This window comes from Aplysia californica, unplaced genomic scaffold, assembly GCF_000002075.1.
Source record: "Aplysia californica isolate F4 #8 unplaced genomic scaffold, AplCal3.0 scaffold00285, whole genome shotgun sequence".
Taxonomy (NCBI): Eukaryota; Metazoa; Mollusca; class Gastropoda; order Aplysiida; family Aplysiidae; genus Aplysia; species Aplysia californica.
This window is the reverse complement of record NW_004797555.1, coordinates 613,045-632,881: the sequence shown is the minus strand read 5'-3', so window position 1 is coordinate 632,881 and position 19,837 is coordinate 613,045. Positions and strand designations below refer to the sequence as shown.

Below are 19,837 nucleotides of genomic sequence, written 5' to 3'. Positions count from 1 at the left end.
TCTGTTATTTGTGAAGCATGCTGACAAAATGAGTTACTTCTTGGATTTGAGCCCTTTAGAAATAGGGATATCACGCTTATAGGTGAAATTTTTACAATCTATATAATAATAAAAGGTGTGTTATAATTAAAGAATGTGGCATCAATAGAAAATCTACAAATTTGATCCCAATGTCGATTTTTGGCCAACATCTCCATTTGTGGATTGTGAGAAGTAACTCATTTTGTCAGCACACTTCACATTTATATTTGGAAAAAAGTGAAAAGGTCACTGACGGTATGCTCTGTGTTGATTTCTCACAGTGAAAATCTATGAAGTGCAAGTGACAACTGGAGACCACTGGGCGGCAGAGACTGATGCTACTGTATCCCTCACCATATTTGGCTCCAATGGTGATGCTGGTGCCAGAATTTTACACAGAGCAAAGAAAAATGGGAAAAGGAAGTTCATTCGTGGTGGGGTGAGTTACTTGTTTGCGTTTTATATTTGAAGTTCTTTGACACAGAAAATGTGTTGCCAGTAAGAAACCATTACCAAGAAATTAAAACATTAATTCTGAAAGAAATTTTTTCAACAGTTTGTTGTTCTTTCTGCTCAGTTGGTGTTTTGCACTCCTTGTTTTCGTGGAGCCATTGGTTAATCAGTAAATTTTATCCCTTGTTGCTAGAAGTTATGATGCAAAATGGCTGTTTTTTTATGAATCTGTATTAATTCGCACTATTGGCTGCTGTGGCATAGTTGGTTTTGGATGTGATTTGCAGACTGAAGGTCAAAGTTCAAGCTTTTAATTTCAGCCTCCTGTCTCACAGGGAACCACAGGCTTTTCTTTTAAGATGACTTACATCATGTATAGAAGGGGATGAAACTTTTTTTGTGTGTGTCTTTTAACCCTATCCGTACATCGGGTTTTACTGTCGTATCCATATGATGTAGGGAACTCTGTGCCACCACTTTCCAAAGAGAAAATTTACTCATTATTCCAATCTGTACGCTTTGCATAACAGTCTCTCAAAATTATTTTTTGAGAAATACTGAAAGTTTCAAAGAGGTCTTCGTACTCGAATTATTCTAAAATAAGATAAGATAAGGTAAGATAGTACTTTATTACCCCTGAGGGAAATTTTCCTTGGCTGTACAGGACTGTAAACACATGCAGGTATGCATAAAAAATTTAAATTATATATATTACTCTCATTAAAATTCAATATGAAAGGAAAAGTAAAGCTGACAAAATGTACATTTACATCAAATGCATCATTCAACCATATGCAGGAATTTAAAAACTAGACCTTTGGAGTTATATACAGATACATACTCTAAGAGCAACACACATCTATGCTCATTCTGACAAAGGCCTTATGCTAGATGGTAAAAAACTTCTTTTATATCTTTCTTTCTTTGTTTTTGAAGGTACATATCTGCCGCTGCATGATCTTACAATTTGTGTGGAAAAGGGGTGTGATGGGTCGTTTAAAATGCTTTTTATCTTTTTTATGCATGTGGTGTTATACATTTCATCCATTCTATTAAAATCATATCCAGAGATCTTGCTGGCTTTCTTAATGGTTCTGTCAAATTTTTCTTTATCTTTCACCTTACAATTCCCACCCCAGCATGTGAAGAATAGAACCACAGGAGTACAAAGTGACCCCAGGGCATACGGATAGGGTTAAAAGGAAATAAAACAGATAATTTACTTCATTAATACTTTATTTACATTTGTGTTTGTGACGATCCAGACTGACACTTTCACTGTTGAAGCTGTGGACCTGAAAGAGCTGTCCTCTGTGGTTGTCAGTCATGATGGGAAGGGTCCTGGCTCAGGCTGGTTCTTGGAACATGTTGTCATCAGAGAATCTGCTGCTCCTAAGGAAAGTTTTGTGTTTCCCTGTGGTCGCTGGCTGGACGAAGGCGAGGATGATGGGAAGACAGAACGCATGCTGAGATTGATGGGTATGATACTAAACTTTGTTCTCTACAAACGGACAAATTTTTATTGAAATAAAATGCAGATTTATCTCTGGGTTGCCTTTTGTTAGACAAAATTTTAGACAAAGCAGAAATGTACAACTTATTCTTTTGGTCATAAAGTTGTTTCCTCCTGAAATCAAATTTGGAAAGTAAAAGATTAATTTGATGTTTTCCCTATACTTTTCAGCAATTAAACAATCTATGAAATATTTCAGCAAGGTACGGGTATATAAAAATGTGAAATACAGCGCTTCTCAAATTGTTGCAACATTTTTTCTTGAAAATAAAAAAAATTATTCATCATGGTAACTTAGGCACTGAGGTCATCAAGTGAACAAATATCTCTCTTAGTATTTGGTTCGTTGTCCACAGTTTGATGCAGAGAGGGAGGAAAATGTGAGTTTACAATAGGTTCTCATTTGGTGGTAATAAATTGGTACCAGTAATGGGTACCTGAGTTCGAGTTGGGGAAGTAAAGGCGGCAAGGAAAGGAACTGGCTACCCTATCACAATATGCAGAAGGCCCAGGAAGTTGTCTCACTAAGAAGGCAATCCTCAATGTCCAGATCGGATGGGGGAACAACTTTACTCAACAGGATTGTGAATCCCGCAAAAACTATAATATAAGGCATAGTTTGACTATTTGTATGGGGGTTTTTTTCAGAGCTTCCTCAGACCGCTGTATCACATGATGTGCCTTCTGAATGTGGTGAGTTCTCTTTTGCCTTTGCTTTTGTATACCATTTTAGCATTTTTTTTTTTAAAGAAACTTAAGAAATGTTTCATAATAGAATTGCTTTGATTTTTTTGGTGTTTATTTTTAGCAATGCAAAGACAAAACTGAACCTTATCTTGTCAACAATCAAAATTTTGCTTTTCCTCTCTGAAGTTGTGTTTTTAGATCATCATTATACAAATATTTAGTGTTCCCCATTGCTAAACTCTAAGAAAAAAAAATCAGTGGCACAGTTCTGTCACAACAAAAATTGTTGTTTGTGCTGTATCATTGTATATTTTGTGTCCTGTGATAAAGGTGCTTATGGTTAATAGTGTTAGAATATTAACACTTACCTTAAAATGGGTTCGGTGGTGGAGCGGTTAGTGGGCTCGTCTCCGAAGAGGAAAGTCCGGGTTTGAGCCTTGGTTTGGACATAAATTTTTTTCGCCCCCTCCTGCCCAACCAGCAGTTATGGTACCTGACTTCGAGTTGGGGAGGCAAAGGCGGCATGGAAAGGAACTGGCCACCCCACCACAATATGCCCGAAGGCCCAGGAAATTGTCTCACTAATAAGGCAATCTCCAATGTCCGGATCGGATGCAGGAACAACTTTTACCTTGTAATGTCTTGTTGGAAATGCACTTGTGATTAATTATGTTGGAATATGATACTTACTCTAGTGATTAAGTTGGAATATGATACTTACTCTTGTGATTTATTATGTTGGAATATGATACTTACTAACTCAACTCTTTCGCTACCAGGGGGTCTTCCTCACCTGGACTGGACCTTATCTGTAACGTACTTTCTGATTCTATGTACCTTCAGATGAATTAAAGATTTTGAGTTCAATTTTCAGTATAAGCCATGTATCATGTATGAAAACAAAGGGGAACTAATGACCTATCTCAACCTTTTGCTAAAAATGATCATTCTTAGGCCTGAGATTCCAGTTTCGATTTCTACGAAAGGAGGGCTGGTTTTGAAGCAGAAAATGGAGAGCTGTGAAACACTGCTCGCGGTAGTGAAGGAGTTAAAGTTACTTTGTGGGTGGTTGGCGGGTGCTCTGGTGTGTTTGCTTCTTCTTTCCTATCAAACATTTATCGTCCTTATCTCCCCTTTTTCTTTTTTATGTTTGTTACTCTCTTGTAACACCTTTAACTCTTTCGCTACGCCAAGCCATGGGGGGGGGCGGCGCGGCTAAGGTGCCTTCAGTACGCTAAGCCGCCCCCGGCGACTCGAGAACCGATCTTCAATTTTAGCTCAGATTCTAATATAGGCCTATATCTATTCCAGTCCTCATATCCATGTAAAAATAAAGGTCATAATATAATGTTCCACCGAAAATCGGAAGTTTTGATTCAGTTTTGAAACACGATCTCGAAGTTTATACGACTTTGTTTTATCGCGATGCTCAAATTATAGCCCAGACACCAGTATTACTAGATGTACTTTTACTCAACAAAATAGATCTATATCACTATTTTGCCCACTAAAGAAATGTAGGACTCTTCTTTAGAATATTGATACAATTGGGCTCAAATTTCCATTGCTCTGTTACAGAGAAATCCATATTTTTCAGTGCTAGATTTAGATCTAGATCTAAATTGTCAAACTATTTTTTCTCTCTCAAAAATCACTTTTGTTGGTGAAATTACACAAAAAGTACCACTCAAGACATGTGTAAGTTTATTCCAAATACAATTCTGAATAATTCCATAAACGATACGAGTGTTTTTTTATGTTTGTGAATGCATCTTGTCCATTTTTCAAGATTATAAAATTTTTGTTGTTTTTTTTCAATATCGGATGTCATGATCCAAATGTGCAAATTTTATGGAATGTATATAAATAACTGCAAATTTGTCAATATTTTCCAGTTCTATATTCATTTATGGTTATTTTGATGTATCATTTGATTAGGTGCAAACGTATTTTTTGAGTTTCACCGAAGATTATTAATTTTTTATTTTCAAATTTTATCCGCATCCAAGAAAAATTGTGTTGCATAATCGCCTCTTACAGGAACCAGAGTTGAAAAATACACAAATAAACATTACAGATGTATTCTACAAATCATACTGAAAATTTCGGTGCGTAATATGTTAATATCTATTTGAATTTGTTGCCCTAAAGACCTTTGAACTGCGCACTAGTCATCATCTCATTTCGCCTTCCCGAAAAAAATTTGTTCACAAGCCGAAAATAATACGTTGCGAATGAGTTAATCTTCTGGTGCTCATATGACCTTATGCAGTTGCGAACGCAGTAAAACCTCTGCTAAAACTAACTAAAGTTACTTTGTTTTCTACATCCTTATCAGGTGGGCAGTGGAAAATCACGGTGAGAACCTCTGATTTCCCCGGCTCTGATACCCGAGCCCAAGTGTACCTCACAGTGCATGGCACCCAGGACATCTCTCACCCCATACCACTAGGAGATGGCTCGGCTTCATCCTCGCAGTTTGCTCAGGGGAGAGAGTCGGAGTTTGACGCGAACATAGGCGATATAGGGGAGATAACCAAGATCAGACTGGAGCATGATGGTCGGAACAATGACCCGTCATGGCATGTGGATTGGGTGAGTGAGTTAGACGAAAAAGTATTTGCATTATATTGATTACGTTGAATACTTAGATTAGTGTTGCAACTGTCTTTTTGCTTTTTGCTGTCCGCAGTAGGGCCTTATGGGTTTTTTTTATTTAACTTTATTGAGAAAATAAACACAAAAAAAGTATAAAATGCTTGTAATATTTTATAAGAGTAAAGTCAGCCTACTACAATATTTTATTTGCTTCTGTTTTACATTGTTTCAGAAGCAAATTTCGTATTCATTTTCACTTGGTTTTGTGTTATCATTTTATTTACTACTTCACTTCTAGCTTTTGCTCTGAATGTTTTCACAAGTTAAGTATCACAAAAGCTGGTAACTTCAGAAGACTAGAGTTATGGAAAGTTTGCTAGGTAAGCTGGCTATATGAACAACATTGTGCTTTCCATTGTTAATTTTCTTCTTAAGTTGATTTGCTTCTGCTGTTTTGTTTCCTGTAGGTGCAAATGAAGCATGCTGATACAGGATTTGACTGTCTATTCACAATCAATCGTTGGCTGGCAGAGGATCAGGAAGACGGGCAGCTCTTTAGAGAATGTGCCTTGGAAACCCCGGGCTGGATGCCAACCCCTGGTTAGTGGGTTCAAATCAGAAGATTTTAAAAAAGTAATAGTAGGCTATTTTATAGCTCAATTGTGAATACATTTTTTTTGGGGGGGGGGGGGGGGTCAGTAAATTCCAATCCAATTTCTAGTCTAAAATCATTTTAATCACTTTTCCCCTCTCGTTAACATCTAGCCGAGCACACGTGGTCGCATCTTGATCTACCACTACTTGACCATTGGAACGCAGTGTGATGTTAATCATTACTTGGTTTAAATTTAATTAAATGGGGGGAAAAGTTCAGTAAATTCCAATTCAATTTCTAGTCTAAAATCATTTTAATCACTTGTTAACAGGATATTATTTCATACAACAGGTCTTATGCATACATATAAAAAGTCACTCTCATATGATATCATGTGAAAGGAGTTGAAATCTGAAATATTCAGTCTAACCTGCTTTGATGACACCTGTCCGAGACTATCACCTGAACAAACGACCACTTCAAACTCCTCCCTTTGCGGTTTTTTTTCTATATTATAATGGTTCAGCTGAAGTCATCACAAACTGTTGTTTTAAGGTAAATTGTCTTTTCATAGCCTACATTGATGAGTAACATAAATGATAAATGTAAATGACTTCCTGCACAGGGAATCGCTATGTAAATATATGTCACAACGCACTGGAATCAGGCGCTCGTCAATTTTTGAGCATGTAGAGTTATTGGTATTGTCTTAAAAATTGTTCATTTGTCTTGCTTTCAATTAAGAAAATACCTATCTATCTTATATAAAAGTCAAGATATTTACCATTGAAGGAGATGGGGTTGCCTGGTTCCAATGGAGAAATTAGAGAGAAAATGACAGCCAAAGTAAGGAGACTTCCATAGCTTGAGAATCCATGGAAACTAAAAATGTACATTTTTTTGTTCCTTTAAGCAACATTTTTCTGTAAAATCCATACAGAAATATGTTTTTAAACTGAAAAAAGGTGATTAGCCAAAAACCAAAATTTTGATAAAAATTGCTTAACCTGCATTTAAAAAATGGCGTTTTCTTCGATTTCATTATTTTGACAAGCACCTTATTTCGCCATGCTGTCTCACACATATATATCTTTTACTTTCAGTGATGCGTTACCTGGTGCTGATACAAACTGGCAGACTTCCCAACTCTGGGGCTCACGGAGGGGTCAGCTCCATCTGTCTGACCGGCACAAACGGAGACTCGGGCCAGCAGCTTCTGACTCGCCCATTAGCCAGTGCCTCGGAGAACATGAAGGAAGGGATCTTGGACGTCTACATGCTGGAGGCAGTCAGTGTTGGGGAGATCACAAGTGTGCGGCTTGGTTTTGAAGGGAAAGGCCGAGGTAAGATCTGAAGTCAATTAACAATAAATAATATTATATATAGCATTTGTATAATAAAATTTTCGACTCGACAGCAAGCTCTATGTGTTTTACAATCTTTATTATTACCCCAGCAGGCTGATTGCGTTCTGAAACAACCTCAACATCCTAGGAAGCATACAGTGAAAGCTGCCATTTTAGAGGCACAAAAACACTAACATACTGAAAAGGGTTAAAATGTAATCTAAATTATTGGCTTGATAATAAAATGAGTTTTGCCCAAAAAAATGTTAGACATTTGTGACCATAGCTTACAAGTACCTTATACTTGTGGACTAACTAAATTTGTCATTTTACTTTGTTTCAGCCAAAAATTGGTTTGTGGAAAGTGTCAAGGTGATGGAAAGTCTCTGGTCTTTGTCTGAACATGTCTTCCGTGCAAATTGCTGGCTGGATGATGACGAAAACAGCGCGGTTGTTCTTGGACTGTCTGGTAAACAACCCCTCTGTTACCATGTCATCTGTGGTAGTTGGTACAATCTCTGTGTAGACATAACGTACAAAGGACTTCTTCCTTGAATGAGATTATGAAAGAGAGATTTCAGTCTGTGTTTACGTGCAAAGAGAAGCAAGTTAGTGTTCATGTACAAGGAAATGACAATTGCAGTGACAATGATAATCTTTATTCGTCTTGCAGGGAGAAATTTGTCTTGGTCGTTTAAATGGCAGTGGATGTTACAAAGGTTAGGTGCACTCACGCATATGCACAACAAGACAGGACATTAGTAAATTTCCTTCCTGTGAAAAACTCAACTTTTTGTTATTGTTTATGGGCTGTAAGTTTGTGAGAACAAATTCTACAGTCTTGTAGTAATAATAGTAATAATAGACAGCATTTGTATAGCGCAAATCCCCGCACAACAGCAAGCTCTATGCGCTTCACAGTCTATACTATAACCCTCGCAGACCTGAGAGCATTCTGAAACAACTTCAACGCCCTGGGAAGCATACTGTGCAAGCAGCCATTTATAGGTGCTAAAACACTAACATACTGACAAGATCTTTCGCTGTCTACAGCCGGGTACCCAATCTCACCTGGATGAAGTGAGGAAAATTTGTGTAAAGTGCCTTTCCCAAGGGTACAACGTCGGGCACGCGGCTCAAACCCTGTACCCGCAACCTCGTGATTACAAGTCCAGTAGTCTAACCACTAGGCCACCGACACCACTACAAGTACTTGCGCACTTCCCCAAATCTCAATGTGTCCATCATGCCAATGTTTCTTTTATTCTATTTTGTTCACAGAAACTGGTGTAGCTACATCTCTGCCTAACGGAATTGACTATGCCTTACTGGGTCATAAACATCCTGACGGGAAAGGTAAAGATTCTAGAGAATGATGTTTTGTGCACATGACTGTTGGACAGCTCCCATGCATAGGCCTAAGCTTTTTTTTTCTGTTTCGTAGATAGATTGATACGGTGGTCTCCATCCAAGAGCACGCGTAAGAATCTGGCCCATCACATAAGAGCACACTTTTACCATGTAATGGAATTTTTTCTTTATAATTTGCACCCCTAAGAACACACTCTAAAAAGAATGTCTGCCAAAGAGCCCAGTTTGAGCAATGGGCAATAAAGTTTTCTAAGGATCCTGCTTTCTTTGCCTTCTTCAAGGCTGGACCAATACAAAGAACTACAATATTACCAATTTCAATACATTTTAGTTACAGTTTTGGGGGAGGGGGGAGGTCTGACCATCGCTCTAGTTTTTCCAAATGGCACTGTAGATTTTCTGAAATATCAGCTCCTCAGTAGATGTGACAATGAGGAACGATGCAATGCCTTACTGATAATGACCAGTCATTTTTAATGAAGAAGAAAGAAATGAGTGGAAAGAGAGGTTGGGATGAAGTGAGTAAAGGAGAAGGGATGGGGTGGACTAGAGAACAATGAAATCCACACATACTTACACAAACCATTTTGATGGCATGCTTATGAGCTCTGCCCAAGCGGGTCAGTAGGCGAGTTGTTTGGTTTTTTGGTTCAGTGCATCCAGTTATCTCCTAAAAGCAAGCCCCTCCACTGGGAATTCTCTCCCTTCATCTTCTACGCAGGATCGTTTGACATCTGGGTGTGGACAGGAGCCCAGGAAAGTGCTGGCACTACAGACCCGGTACATCTTGTGTTGTACGGCACTGCTGGACCATCAACCCCTGTGCACCTCAACAAAGATTCAGAACTGCGTCCAAGTTCTTGCATACACACTCAGGTTGGTATTTTGCTTCCTTAGAATTACAAAGTTCTATCTGCTCAGTACCTAGTTCTCAAAGATTTTGAGTTTCACATCATGTCAAGCTTTTTCTAATGCAATCCTTTGAACATCTTTACAACAACTTCAACAAACAATCTTACAATTTTAATGGAGCAGATGAGACTTTTAGTTTTTTATCTCATGGTCTTAGTATTAGTAACTCAAAGCAGCCCGAAATGTGAGATAAAAACTGTGTAATTCTGAGGAAGCGATTAATTTGTTGAGGGGAGAGAAGAGATAGAGATCTAGGATGTGGTGGCTTTTTTGTGTTAAACTCTTTAAACACTGAGTTTTTTCCACTGTTTCCCGGATTTTTTCCTACAGTCACCTAAACCTGGTGCAGTATGTCTCATTATAACCCCAAAAGCTTGCCTCCAACTTATAAATGGTAAAAACAAAGGCTTAGTCATTACTAATAAACTTGGTTCTGGAACAGTTCCGAAAAACAAGCAAAAAATAGCATTAAATAAAACGCAACATTTGTCACTAGTATCAGACGCTCCCAGCGTCCGATGGGGTTTTAAGAGTTAAGCCTAAGAGCCTACAGTACATAGAATAGATCTGCAGGAGGGTTCTGTGCTGGTCTGCTTGGGAGTTGGAGAGTGGAGAGAGAAGAAGGTAGTGGCACCCGCGGTGTGCCTACAGAGTACAAAGTTGAGAGGGAATCTTCTAGAAGGATGAAAAAATACTCTTATGCTATCATACTTGACCTTGAATCTTGCTGTTTAAGCCATCTTGGTGTAATGTGATTTATGCTGTGCTAGCGTTGCTCATTTTTGTAGTCAAAATTTTCTTTCAGAAAATAACACTTATTTTCTGTGAAGAGAAATAGTTTGTTAATCTCGCTTCTATATAAAACAGCTTATCTCATCCAGACAGTAATGATCATGTACCTTATCATGTCAATATGTTCTATCCACAGGTTGACTCTGTTAGCATTGGACAAATTTTCAAACTGAGATTGTCCTTCCCAGACAAAGTGGGAAACTCTTCTTGGTTCCTAGAGAGGGTGAGTTCAGCAATGTTATTCTTGAGACTTGAAATGGGGGCAGCTTTTGCCTTTCAGCCCATCAGCCCAGTACAGTATTGTCCCATGTGTAGCAGAATATACAATAGCCCAGTACAGTATTGTCCCATGTGTAGCAGAATATACAATAGCCCAGTACAGTATTGTCCCATGTGTAGCAGAATATACAATAGCCCAGTACAGTATTGTCCCATGTGTAGCAGAATATACAATAGCCCAGTACAGTATTGTCCCATGTGTAGTAGAATATACAATAGCCCAGTACAGTATTGTCCCATGTGTAGTAGAATATACAATAGCCCAGTACAGTATTGTCCCATGTGTAGCAGAATATACAATAGCCCAGTACAGTATTGTCCCATGTGTAGCAGAATATACAATAGCCCAGTACAGTATTGTCCCATGTGTAGTAGAATATACAATAGCCCAGTACAGTATTGTCCCATGTGTAGCAGAATATACAATAGCCCAGTACAGTATTGTCCCATGTGTAGTAGAATATACAATAGCCCAGTACAGTATTGTCCCATGTGTAGTAGAATATACAATAGCCCAGTACAGTATTGTCCCATGTGTAGTAGAATATACAATAACCCAGTACAGTATTGTCCCATGTGTAGCAGAATATACAATAGCCCAGTACAGTATTGTCCCATGTGTAGCAGAATATACAATAGCCCAGTACAGTATTGTCCCATGTGTAGCAGAATATACAATAGCCCAGTACAGTATTGTCCCATGTGTAGCAGAATATACAATAGCCCAGTACAGTATTGTCCCATGTGTAGCAGAATATACAATAGCCCAGTACAGTATTGTCCCATGTGTAGCAGAATATACAATAGCCCAGTACAGTATTGTCCCATGTGTAGCAGAATATACAATAGCCCAGTACAGTATTGTCCCATGTGTAGCAGAATATACAATAGCCCAGTACAGTATTGTCCCATGTGTAGCAGAATATACAATAGCCCAGTGCTCATTAGTCCCCTGTTCAGCAATATGCATTTGAAATTGTTTAAGATGGTCATGCATTGTGGAGGAGAAAAGCAGCTGTCTTTGACAGGTAAATGTCTTAGACCATGTCATTATAATAATAATTATGATAATAAATAGCATTTGTATAGCGCATATCCCCGCTCAACAGCAGGCTCTATGTGCTTTACACTATATTATTACCCCAGCAGACCATAGAACACTCCGAAACATTTTCAGCTTCCCGGGAAGAATACAGTGCAAGCAGCTGATTAAACGCTCAAACACTAACAAACTGGCAAGATCTTTTGCTGTCTATAGCCGGGTACCCATTCCCACCTGGGTGAAGTGCGGAAAATTCGTGTAAAGTGCCTTTCCCAAGGACACAACGTCGGGTCCCTGACGGGATTCGAACCCACGACCTTACAGTTGCGAGTCCGAGAGCCTAACCACTAGGCCACAGACGCCAGAATATAATAAAGAAAAAAACTCCAGGGATAATGTGAGAAGTGGCTATTTGCACATGCAATTGTCTTAGACTAGTGGTTGTTAGAGCTGGTTTGACTGTGTGTATTAGTCCACTGCTGTATCGTCCAGTTTTGAGCGGTACATGTAACTGCCTAGTGCTTTGTAGTTGTATGTTCAACAGTTCTTATAATAGCTGTATAATTGTTAATAATACCGACCATCACACATTGAAATTACTTGAAAAATAGGGCAGAAATTTCATGTGAAACAACACTGAATTGCAGATGGACAGTTTTTAACTGTGACTTTACTTTGAGCCTTTGTTGTATAAAGAAGTGTCCGGGGTTTTTAATGTACTGTATTTGAACACATTCATGCAGATCAAGCTGAAGGACAAGGATACAAAGCAAGAGTTCAACTTTGAGTACAGCAACTGGATCCAGAGCACTAATGACAACCTGGACGGGCTTGTTGAAATTCCTGCCATAAGACCTGACATAGCACCTTTACGAGGTTTGTTATGGGGGTCTTGGTGGTCATTTTGTCCCAAACACAAAATGTAGTCGTCACTTTCTTTAACAACTATTACAGTTTGAAAGGAGACGTGCAGCATAAATAATATAATATGATTTTGTTTGTAACACATTTAACCAATTATTGAAATTTAATTTGGGGGATTATCTTATAGTATCAAAATTCTGGATATGAGTGTGTAACGAGATTATGAAGATGGTAGGTGGGTAGGGAAAGCAAATGTTTTTCCAATCTATGTGCCAACATATTCAGAGCAAAATTAGGTTTTTGAAAATTATTTTTTGTTGAGAGAAATTGCAGCCAAGAAGAGCAGGCATGATTAGTATGAGTGTATTTATTTATTTCACTTTTGTTTGTTTTTGTTTCCTGATGATTGATGGAATGTTCTTGATTTCAGAATGCACATACAAAGTGAAGATAACAACGGGTAATCTGCCTTGTTCTGAGACTTCAGCTGAGGTCAATTTCATGCTCATCGGGCAGTGGGGAGACTCCGGTCAATGTTATTTGAACAAGTCACTGAGCAACCGAGAACCGTTCAAAAGAGGACAGGTATAGATATCTGTTAGTCGTCAGTAGGCTACTTTTTTTGTTTGAGACGAAAGCACTGTTTTGTGACATTCGTATTACTCTAGTTCTTTTGATTAATTTTGCATTGTTATGCAGCTCAATCCTGTTATGAAGACGATACATATCCATCTACTTTATTGGTATTTATTGAATTATTTTAGCAATCACAGTATCACTAACTTTCCTTTTCTTCTTCATGCTAGTTAGTATTCTGTCATGAGAGATTGTTTGATCTCTTTTTTTCAGTCTCTTTCTTTTCTTGTTTTGTTCAAACAACCATGAACGTAAAAGATATATCTATATAAACACATTCAGCTAGGAGAAAAACCACAACTGCTGATAAAGAGGTAGAAAAGGCCATGGTCTGTTTGTAGATTCCTCAAACCATCCACTTGGAATCTTTTTTTTTTTTTTTAAATTTATTGTGGGATCTTGCTCGGAGAGCATTCATCGGTGTGAAGTTTTACCTTCATTGTGGGTTTTGATTGCAGACTGATGACTTTGAGCTCAAACTTCTGTACCTGGGAAATGTGTCAAAGCTGTTCATTGGCCACGATGAACACGGCCGAGGAAGAGGTTGGTTCTGTGAACAAGTGGTCCTCACCGCCACAGATGAAAAAGGTGCTCAGTCGGATGTAATCTTTGCCTGCAACAGGTAAGAAACAAAGAAAAAAAAATGAACAACTTTGTCTTGCTTTTTTCCTTTTCTCTAAAATATGCACACACACACACACACACACACACACACACACACACACACTCACACACTCACACACACACATACACACACACACACACACACACACGCATTCACACGCACACACAGAGAAATTTTTTAATCCGTCTTTCATTTAACACATACTGACGCTGATTTTTATAAAAGGTTTAAAATGGGAAGTAAAAATAATAATGGCACCATAGTGGCTTCTCTCTCTCTCTCTCTTGTGACTTTTAAAACTTTTATCTTGTTTTCCTAAGCGATGATCTTAATTATATATTGTTAGTGTGTGAGTGCTATGTGCCTGAATGACTTTCTTTCTCTCTTTGAACAGATGGTTTGATACAGGAGTCGATGACCGCCGTACTGTGAGAGAGTTTACTCCACTGGGCAGCATTTCACACACAGACATTGTGAAGGGCGATGTGCGGGCCGCATCACGTATGTTCATTTTCAATTTCGTAAACTTTGCCTGTTTCCATAACATATGATTTTTACCAGTCTGGGTCGTTAGCCCAGAGCCGAACCTCCGAAACCTGGGGGGCCGGTGGATCACGCTTTGTCTGACCTCTACCCGTCGACCTGTCTGGCATGGGTGGCCCTACCAATAGCATTAGCTCCAGCCAGCGTAGCTCTTGGGGTCACTGAGGTACACAAGCTCTCTAACCACTACAAGGTAGTGATCCACTACAATGCAAACTCTCAGCAAGAAAACTTTTCTCAAAGATAGAGAAACACTTGTGGGTTTTTTATTTCTCACACTTTTCACTCACCACTTTGCTGTTCTTAATCATTTGGAGAACATTATAGATCAAGCGTCTGTTATGTCTTCAAGTGTTTCGATTGACACCAACTAAACATTTAATTGAAGTCTCTAACTAAGACTTAAAACATCAGAATGGATAATTACCTTCAAATCTGACACATTTTGGGAAAGTTATTGACTTGCTATAAATATTCTAGTTCATCCCCACATGTAAAACATATCAGTTCCTAACTTCCTCCAATGAGAGAGATATGCTTGTCACATTAAAGTAACATGGATCTGTTTACCTGATTTAAACATAAGTATGATGCGCACGATAAGCCGCCATTCATTTGATCACTTCTATGGAAAATTAATTGAAATACAAGTTAGTCGTCTTAATTGATACAAGGGTTCTGTGTTACTGTTTCTTCTTTTGTTGTGAGTATTACCACTGTAAGGATCTTGTAATAATGCATGTAACTCAGAGAAATGTTACATTTAGTATGCTACAATCATTTAATAGATAAAGTGTAGATACAATGTTATCAGAACTGTTCTTTTGACCAGAACATGTCTCGGGCTCACTCCAATCTCATTGTTATGAGCCAACAAAGATATTTCAGTCTCATTTCTTGTGAGTTAAAGCAAGATCTGTGTCGTTTTCTAGCAATTTGAGAAATGCCAATGACAATACACATCATGATATATTATGTTTTATTTGTTGAAGCTATGCATCAAATTGATATCTGCAGGTGGTATTTGGACATGCCAAGTCAGGATGGCAGCCCAGGAAAAAATGGATGTGAGTGAAATAGCGTCTGCCCGCTCCCACTTAGTGTCGCTGGTTATATACGGAACTCACGGTGTGACCGGGCCCATGGAGCTGGGAGAGACGCAGGCAGATCGGTTTGCACCGGGTCAAGTGGAGACTTTCAAGGTAACGCTTCGGTTGTGTCTTTTTTTGTGTGTTGAGTTGACTTCTGTGGTTATTTAACTTGTTGGGTTTTTATCTTGCTTTTATAGGGAGGCATTGCGTTGCCAAGAGCAAAATGCTCGCAGCTAAAGGGATTGGAAAACAACAACAACAACAACATCTTGCTTTTATGAGAGAAAGGAAGGTGTATAAATGCTTGTACAGTGATAGCAAGATAGAGCTAGAATGGAAGGAGAAATGTCATTGCGGATAAAGTATTCTTTGGAAGTATGAGTTTATATATGAACAGAGTGTGGAGGGAGTTGAAGAAAGAGAGAATGTGAGGGACGAACAGGGAGAGAGATAGGAAGAGGAGAAGTAAGAGAGAGAGGGAGAGAGAGAAAGAGAGAGAGAGAGAGAGAGAGAGAGAGATGGAAAGCAATTCAGTCAGAATTTTACCTGGTTTGAATACTGAAAGGACTGAAAAGAAACTTCTCATATACTCTGTGGTTGAAATGGATACTGAGGCAGAGAGTAAAAGATTTAAAACCATCTTTGAATTTCAGTTGTGTATAGATTATGAATGCTTACTTTACTCTTCTTTCTCAGGGTTTGAACTTTGGAAACATTGGGGAGCCAACAAAAGTACGGGTCAGCTCAGGCATTGAAGGTGATAAAGATGCCATGTGGACCATTGAAGAGGTAGGCTTTTCACAAATGATTTATTAAATCATTCTGGGATCCGATGGTTAAAGGTTACTTATAATACCTAGCATTGATGCAAAAACCAGAAATGTTCTTTTGATGGTAAGCTCATTTTCTGGCAGGCCTCATATTCTTATTAATTTTTTAAAGAGCTCATTTAAATTTCTCTGCTTTTATTGATGCGGAAAGCTAAGACACATATCTTATTTAATGAACTGAACTGATTTTATGTGAGTCTTAAATTGGCTTATGGTTCACAAAGGTAGGCCTAACCATTATAGAAAATGTAACCGTCATTTCAATACCCACACACCTATTCAGACAAAGCGAAGCAAATAGTTTCATACCCGTATAATCCCCTCTTCAATATGTCATGTAATGCAACCAAATCTGTCAAAATAATGTTATTATGTCTATTTCTTTTACTCTCTATGTTCCAAGGAATTTGTTAAGTGTGACCTTTATGTTCTTATGTGAAAAAATGTAAATTGTCCTGGCATCAAAGAAAGTCGATCAGTGTTTTGCTATGTTGACAGCAAATGTAAACAATGTAGCTTGAGAATAGTAGGGACTACATTAAGTGTAAACTATTCTGTAAAAAAAAAATCGTATTTATAGGCAGACTGATAGTAAGGTTGAGAAATGAGATGTCTTTGGCAATGCTTTTCCCTGTTGATTTTCTACAGCGATTGCTTCTAATTAAATGGGGCAAATTTTTTAAATTTTAAATTTGCAGTATCCATCAACACAGATAATGGATTTTGAGCTGAAAGTAAAAATTTATTTCTTTTATTGTTTATCTTTATTCCTACAGGTGATTCTTCAGGATGAGACCACCAAAGAAAAACTTCATTTTGACTTCAGCGGTTGTGTTGGTCAAATAGGGGGTGATGTTCGAAAGGAGAGACCAGTGCTTCTTCCTGGTGCTAAAGTTCCACCTTGTAAGTACTGTCTTGAATTGTTTCGTTTTTTCCACATAAAACATTTTTGTTTTTTAAAATTGTACACAGTTTTTGCCAGTGTTAACTCATGTGGCTAAAGTGCCATCAGTACTCTAAGCCGCCCCCGGCGGCTCGAGAAGCGATCTTCAATTTTAGCTTAGATTCTATTCCAATCCACATATCCATGTTAAAATAAAGGTCATAATATAATGTTGACTTCCGGGTCAAGCATTTCCACTGAAAATCGGAAGTTTTGATTCAGTTTTGAAACGCGATTTCATAGTTTATTTGACTTTGTTTTATCGAGATGCCAAACTTATAGCCCGGACACCAGTCTTAGTAATTTTACACAACAAAATCTATCATTATTTAGCCTACTAAAGAAATGTAGGACTCTTTTTTATAATATTGATACGATTGGACTCATATTGCCTTTGCACTGTTATTGAGAAATCAATATTTTTGAGTGCTAGATCTAAATTGTCAAATTTTTTTTTTCTCCCTTAAATCATTACTTTTTGATGAAATTACACAAAAAGAGCCGCTCAAGACATGTATAGGTTTATTCCAAATGCAATTCTGAATAATTCCATATAAGATACGAGTGGGTTTTTTTCTGTTTGTGATCGTTTTTCAAGATTATTTTTTTTAAATGTTTTTCAATATCGGATGTTATGATCCAAATGTACAAATATTATGGAATGTATGTAAATAACGGCAAACTTTTCAATATTTTCCAGTTCTATATTCATTTAGGGTTATTTTGATGTATCATTTGACTAGGTTCAAACATATTTTTTCAGTTTCACCAAAGATTATTAATTTTTTATTTTCAAATTTTATCCGCATCCAATCAAAATTGTGTTGCATAATCGCCTCTTACAGGAACCAAAGTTGAAAAATACCTAAATAAACATTACAGATGTATTCTACAATCATACTGAAAATATTGGTATATAATACGTTGATATTTATTTGAATTTGTGGCTCCAAAGACCTTTTAACTGCCCACTAGTCATCATCTCAATCGCCCTCCCGAAAAAAATGTGTCCACAAGCCGAAAATAATATGTAGCAAATGAGTTAATAACTAGCGTGAATTTAGCTAAAAGAATCAATTGATTTTTAATTAAAGAAACAATAGGCCTACATGTTATTCTAATTTCTTAGAATTTATGTGTATCGTCTTGCTTTTTCCTAGCATTAAAGGCCTTTACTGTGAGGCACAGTGTATGTTTAACGCCCATTTTCTCAACCCACCCAATTTTGTAGACCATCTTTGATTGATCCTAATCAATTGGGTTAGTCAAGTGGATGGAGAGTCAGAAAAATGCACTAGGCAACCGAGCTGGAGAATGTCCTTTCTTAAACACAAACCAGGGCTGCTAATACCAGAGTCCAGCAAGATGCCAAGTAAACTTACTGTACAGTGTCCTGCCATTATTATGTTGATTCACTTCTCTTTTGTCTGAATAAACGTACTAACAAATGAATCTGAAGCTGAATTTTTTCATACTTAGTTTAGCCATTTATGGCAGGATTTATTTTCCTAAATCAGTCAAATCACAAACTCTTCTCACCAGTTTAGTACGAGCAAATAAACAAGCCAAAGGAAAGGGAATCTTATCACATAGATTTCTAAATCTATTCCACGCAATTCTTTTTCATAAATTCTTCTTACTGGTATTCTGTGCTGTATAAAAATGCACATTTTAAGTTTATATAAACAGAGAAGAAGTTGAAGTATTTCATCCTGTGTTTTAATTGGACCAATGAATATTGATATTTGCTCATAGCTACAACAACTGCATCGAAGTGATGAACCATGCAGTGCTGGTGCATATCTTTAAAACAAACATACAAACAAAAAACTGACTGGCAATAACTCTATTATATTTTACCATTACTGACACTGTCACCACCATCATCATCATCATCATCATCATCAACATCAGCAGCAGCAGCAGCAGCAGCAGCAGCAGCAGCAGCAGCTGCATCATCATCATCATCATCATTACCTACTTAACAATTACCCTTTCCCTTGTTTCGTTTCTCTAGAAAAAATAACAATTTGCACCATGTCAATACATTCTTACATAACCAACAAATATGGGCACCAAAATCAGGACACAGGACAACAAAAAAAAACTAAATTATATTATCACGTACACCTTGATTTTTGGGGGGTTTTTGAGTATTTAACATACATTTTTTCTCATCACTACAACCTCTCCCCCAGTGGTAACGTACACAGTGCGAGTGCACACAGAAGATGTTGACCGTGCGGGAACGACGGCAAAAGTCTACGCCACTCTGTACGGCTCTAAAGGTGACAGTGGCAGGAGGCTGCTGCACACAAAGGAAGGGATGGCTCCTTTCAGACAGGGCCAGGTGAGATTTACCATTTTTTAACTATTCGTGAAAGTTTTCCTCCTTTTTGCTCTCTTCTCCGTGTCTCCCTCTGTCTCTCCACTTCTCCCTTTCCCTCCTTGTCAGCCTTCTGTACCCCTGATTCTGTCTGTCGACATCTCCCTCCCCCCCCCCCCCTTTAATATTCTCTCTGATTTGGTAATTTTTAAGCACAAGGGGGCTATCCCGAAAAATGCTGTTTTGAAAAAATCGAAGGTAAAGTTTTTGCCCCTTGTTCACTTCCTTTAAAAAACAAGGAGAGTTTTCTCTATAACCAAACAAGTATACACACCAATGAAACCAAACTTCTCCTATAGGTAGGGCAAAG

The 19,837-nt window shown here is 38.0% G+C and overlaps 1 protein-coding gene across 2 annotated transcripts in view; it reads left to right on the top strand.

Moving 5' to 3' along the window:
- The window catches only part of LOC101859869 (lipoxygenase homology domain-containing protein 1), a 99,643-nt gene that overhangs the window by 51,212 nt on the left and 28,594 nt on the right, over positions 1-19,837 (top strand). For both annotated transcript variants that reach the window (XM_013084325.2, XM_005101504.3), the window contains 18 exons: positions 303-460; positions 1,740-1,953; positions 2,636-2,680; positions 5,013-5,269; positions 5,740-5,872; positions 6,971-7,210; positions 7,557-7,682; positions 8,495-8,569; positions 9,306-9,460; positions 10,425-10,511; positions 12,353-12,485; positions 12,904-13,058; positions 13,568-13,731; positions 14,129-14,235; positions 15,295-15,479; positions 16,065-16,157; positions 16,975-17,101; positions 19,340-19,491. In XM_013084325.2, the coding sequence (XP_012939779.1) occupies positions 303-460; positions 1,740-1,953; positions 2,636-2,680; positions 5,013-5,269; positions 5,740-5,872; positions 6,971-7,210; positions 7,557-7,682; positions 8,495-8,569; positions 9,306-9,460; positions 10,425-10,511; positions 12,353-12,485; positions 12,904-13,058; positions 13,568-13,731; positions 14,129-14,235; positions 15,295-15,479; positions 16,065-16,157; positions 16,975-17,101; positions 19,340-19,491 (2,606 nt within the window). The remainder of the gene's footprint in view (positions 1-302; positions 461-1,739; positions 1,954-2,635; positions 2,681-5,012; positions 5,270-5,739; positions 5,873-6,970; positions 7,211-7,556; positions 7,683-8,494; positions 8,570-9,305; positions 9,461-10,424; positions 10,512-12,352; positions 12,486-12,903; positions 13,059-13,567; positions 13,732-14,128; positions 14,236-15,294; positions 15,480-16,064; positions 16,158-16,974; positions 17,102-19,339; positions 19,492-19,837) is intronic.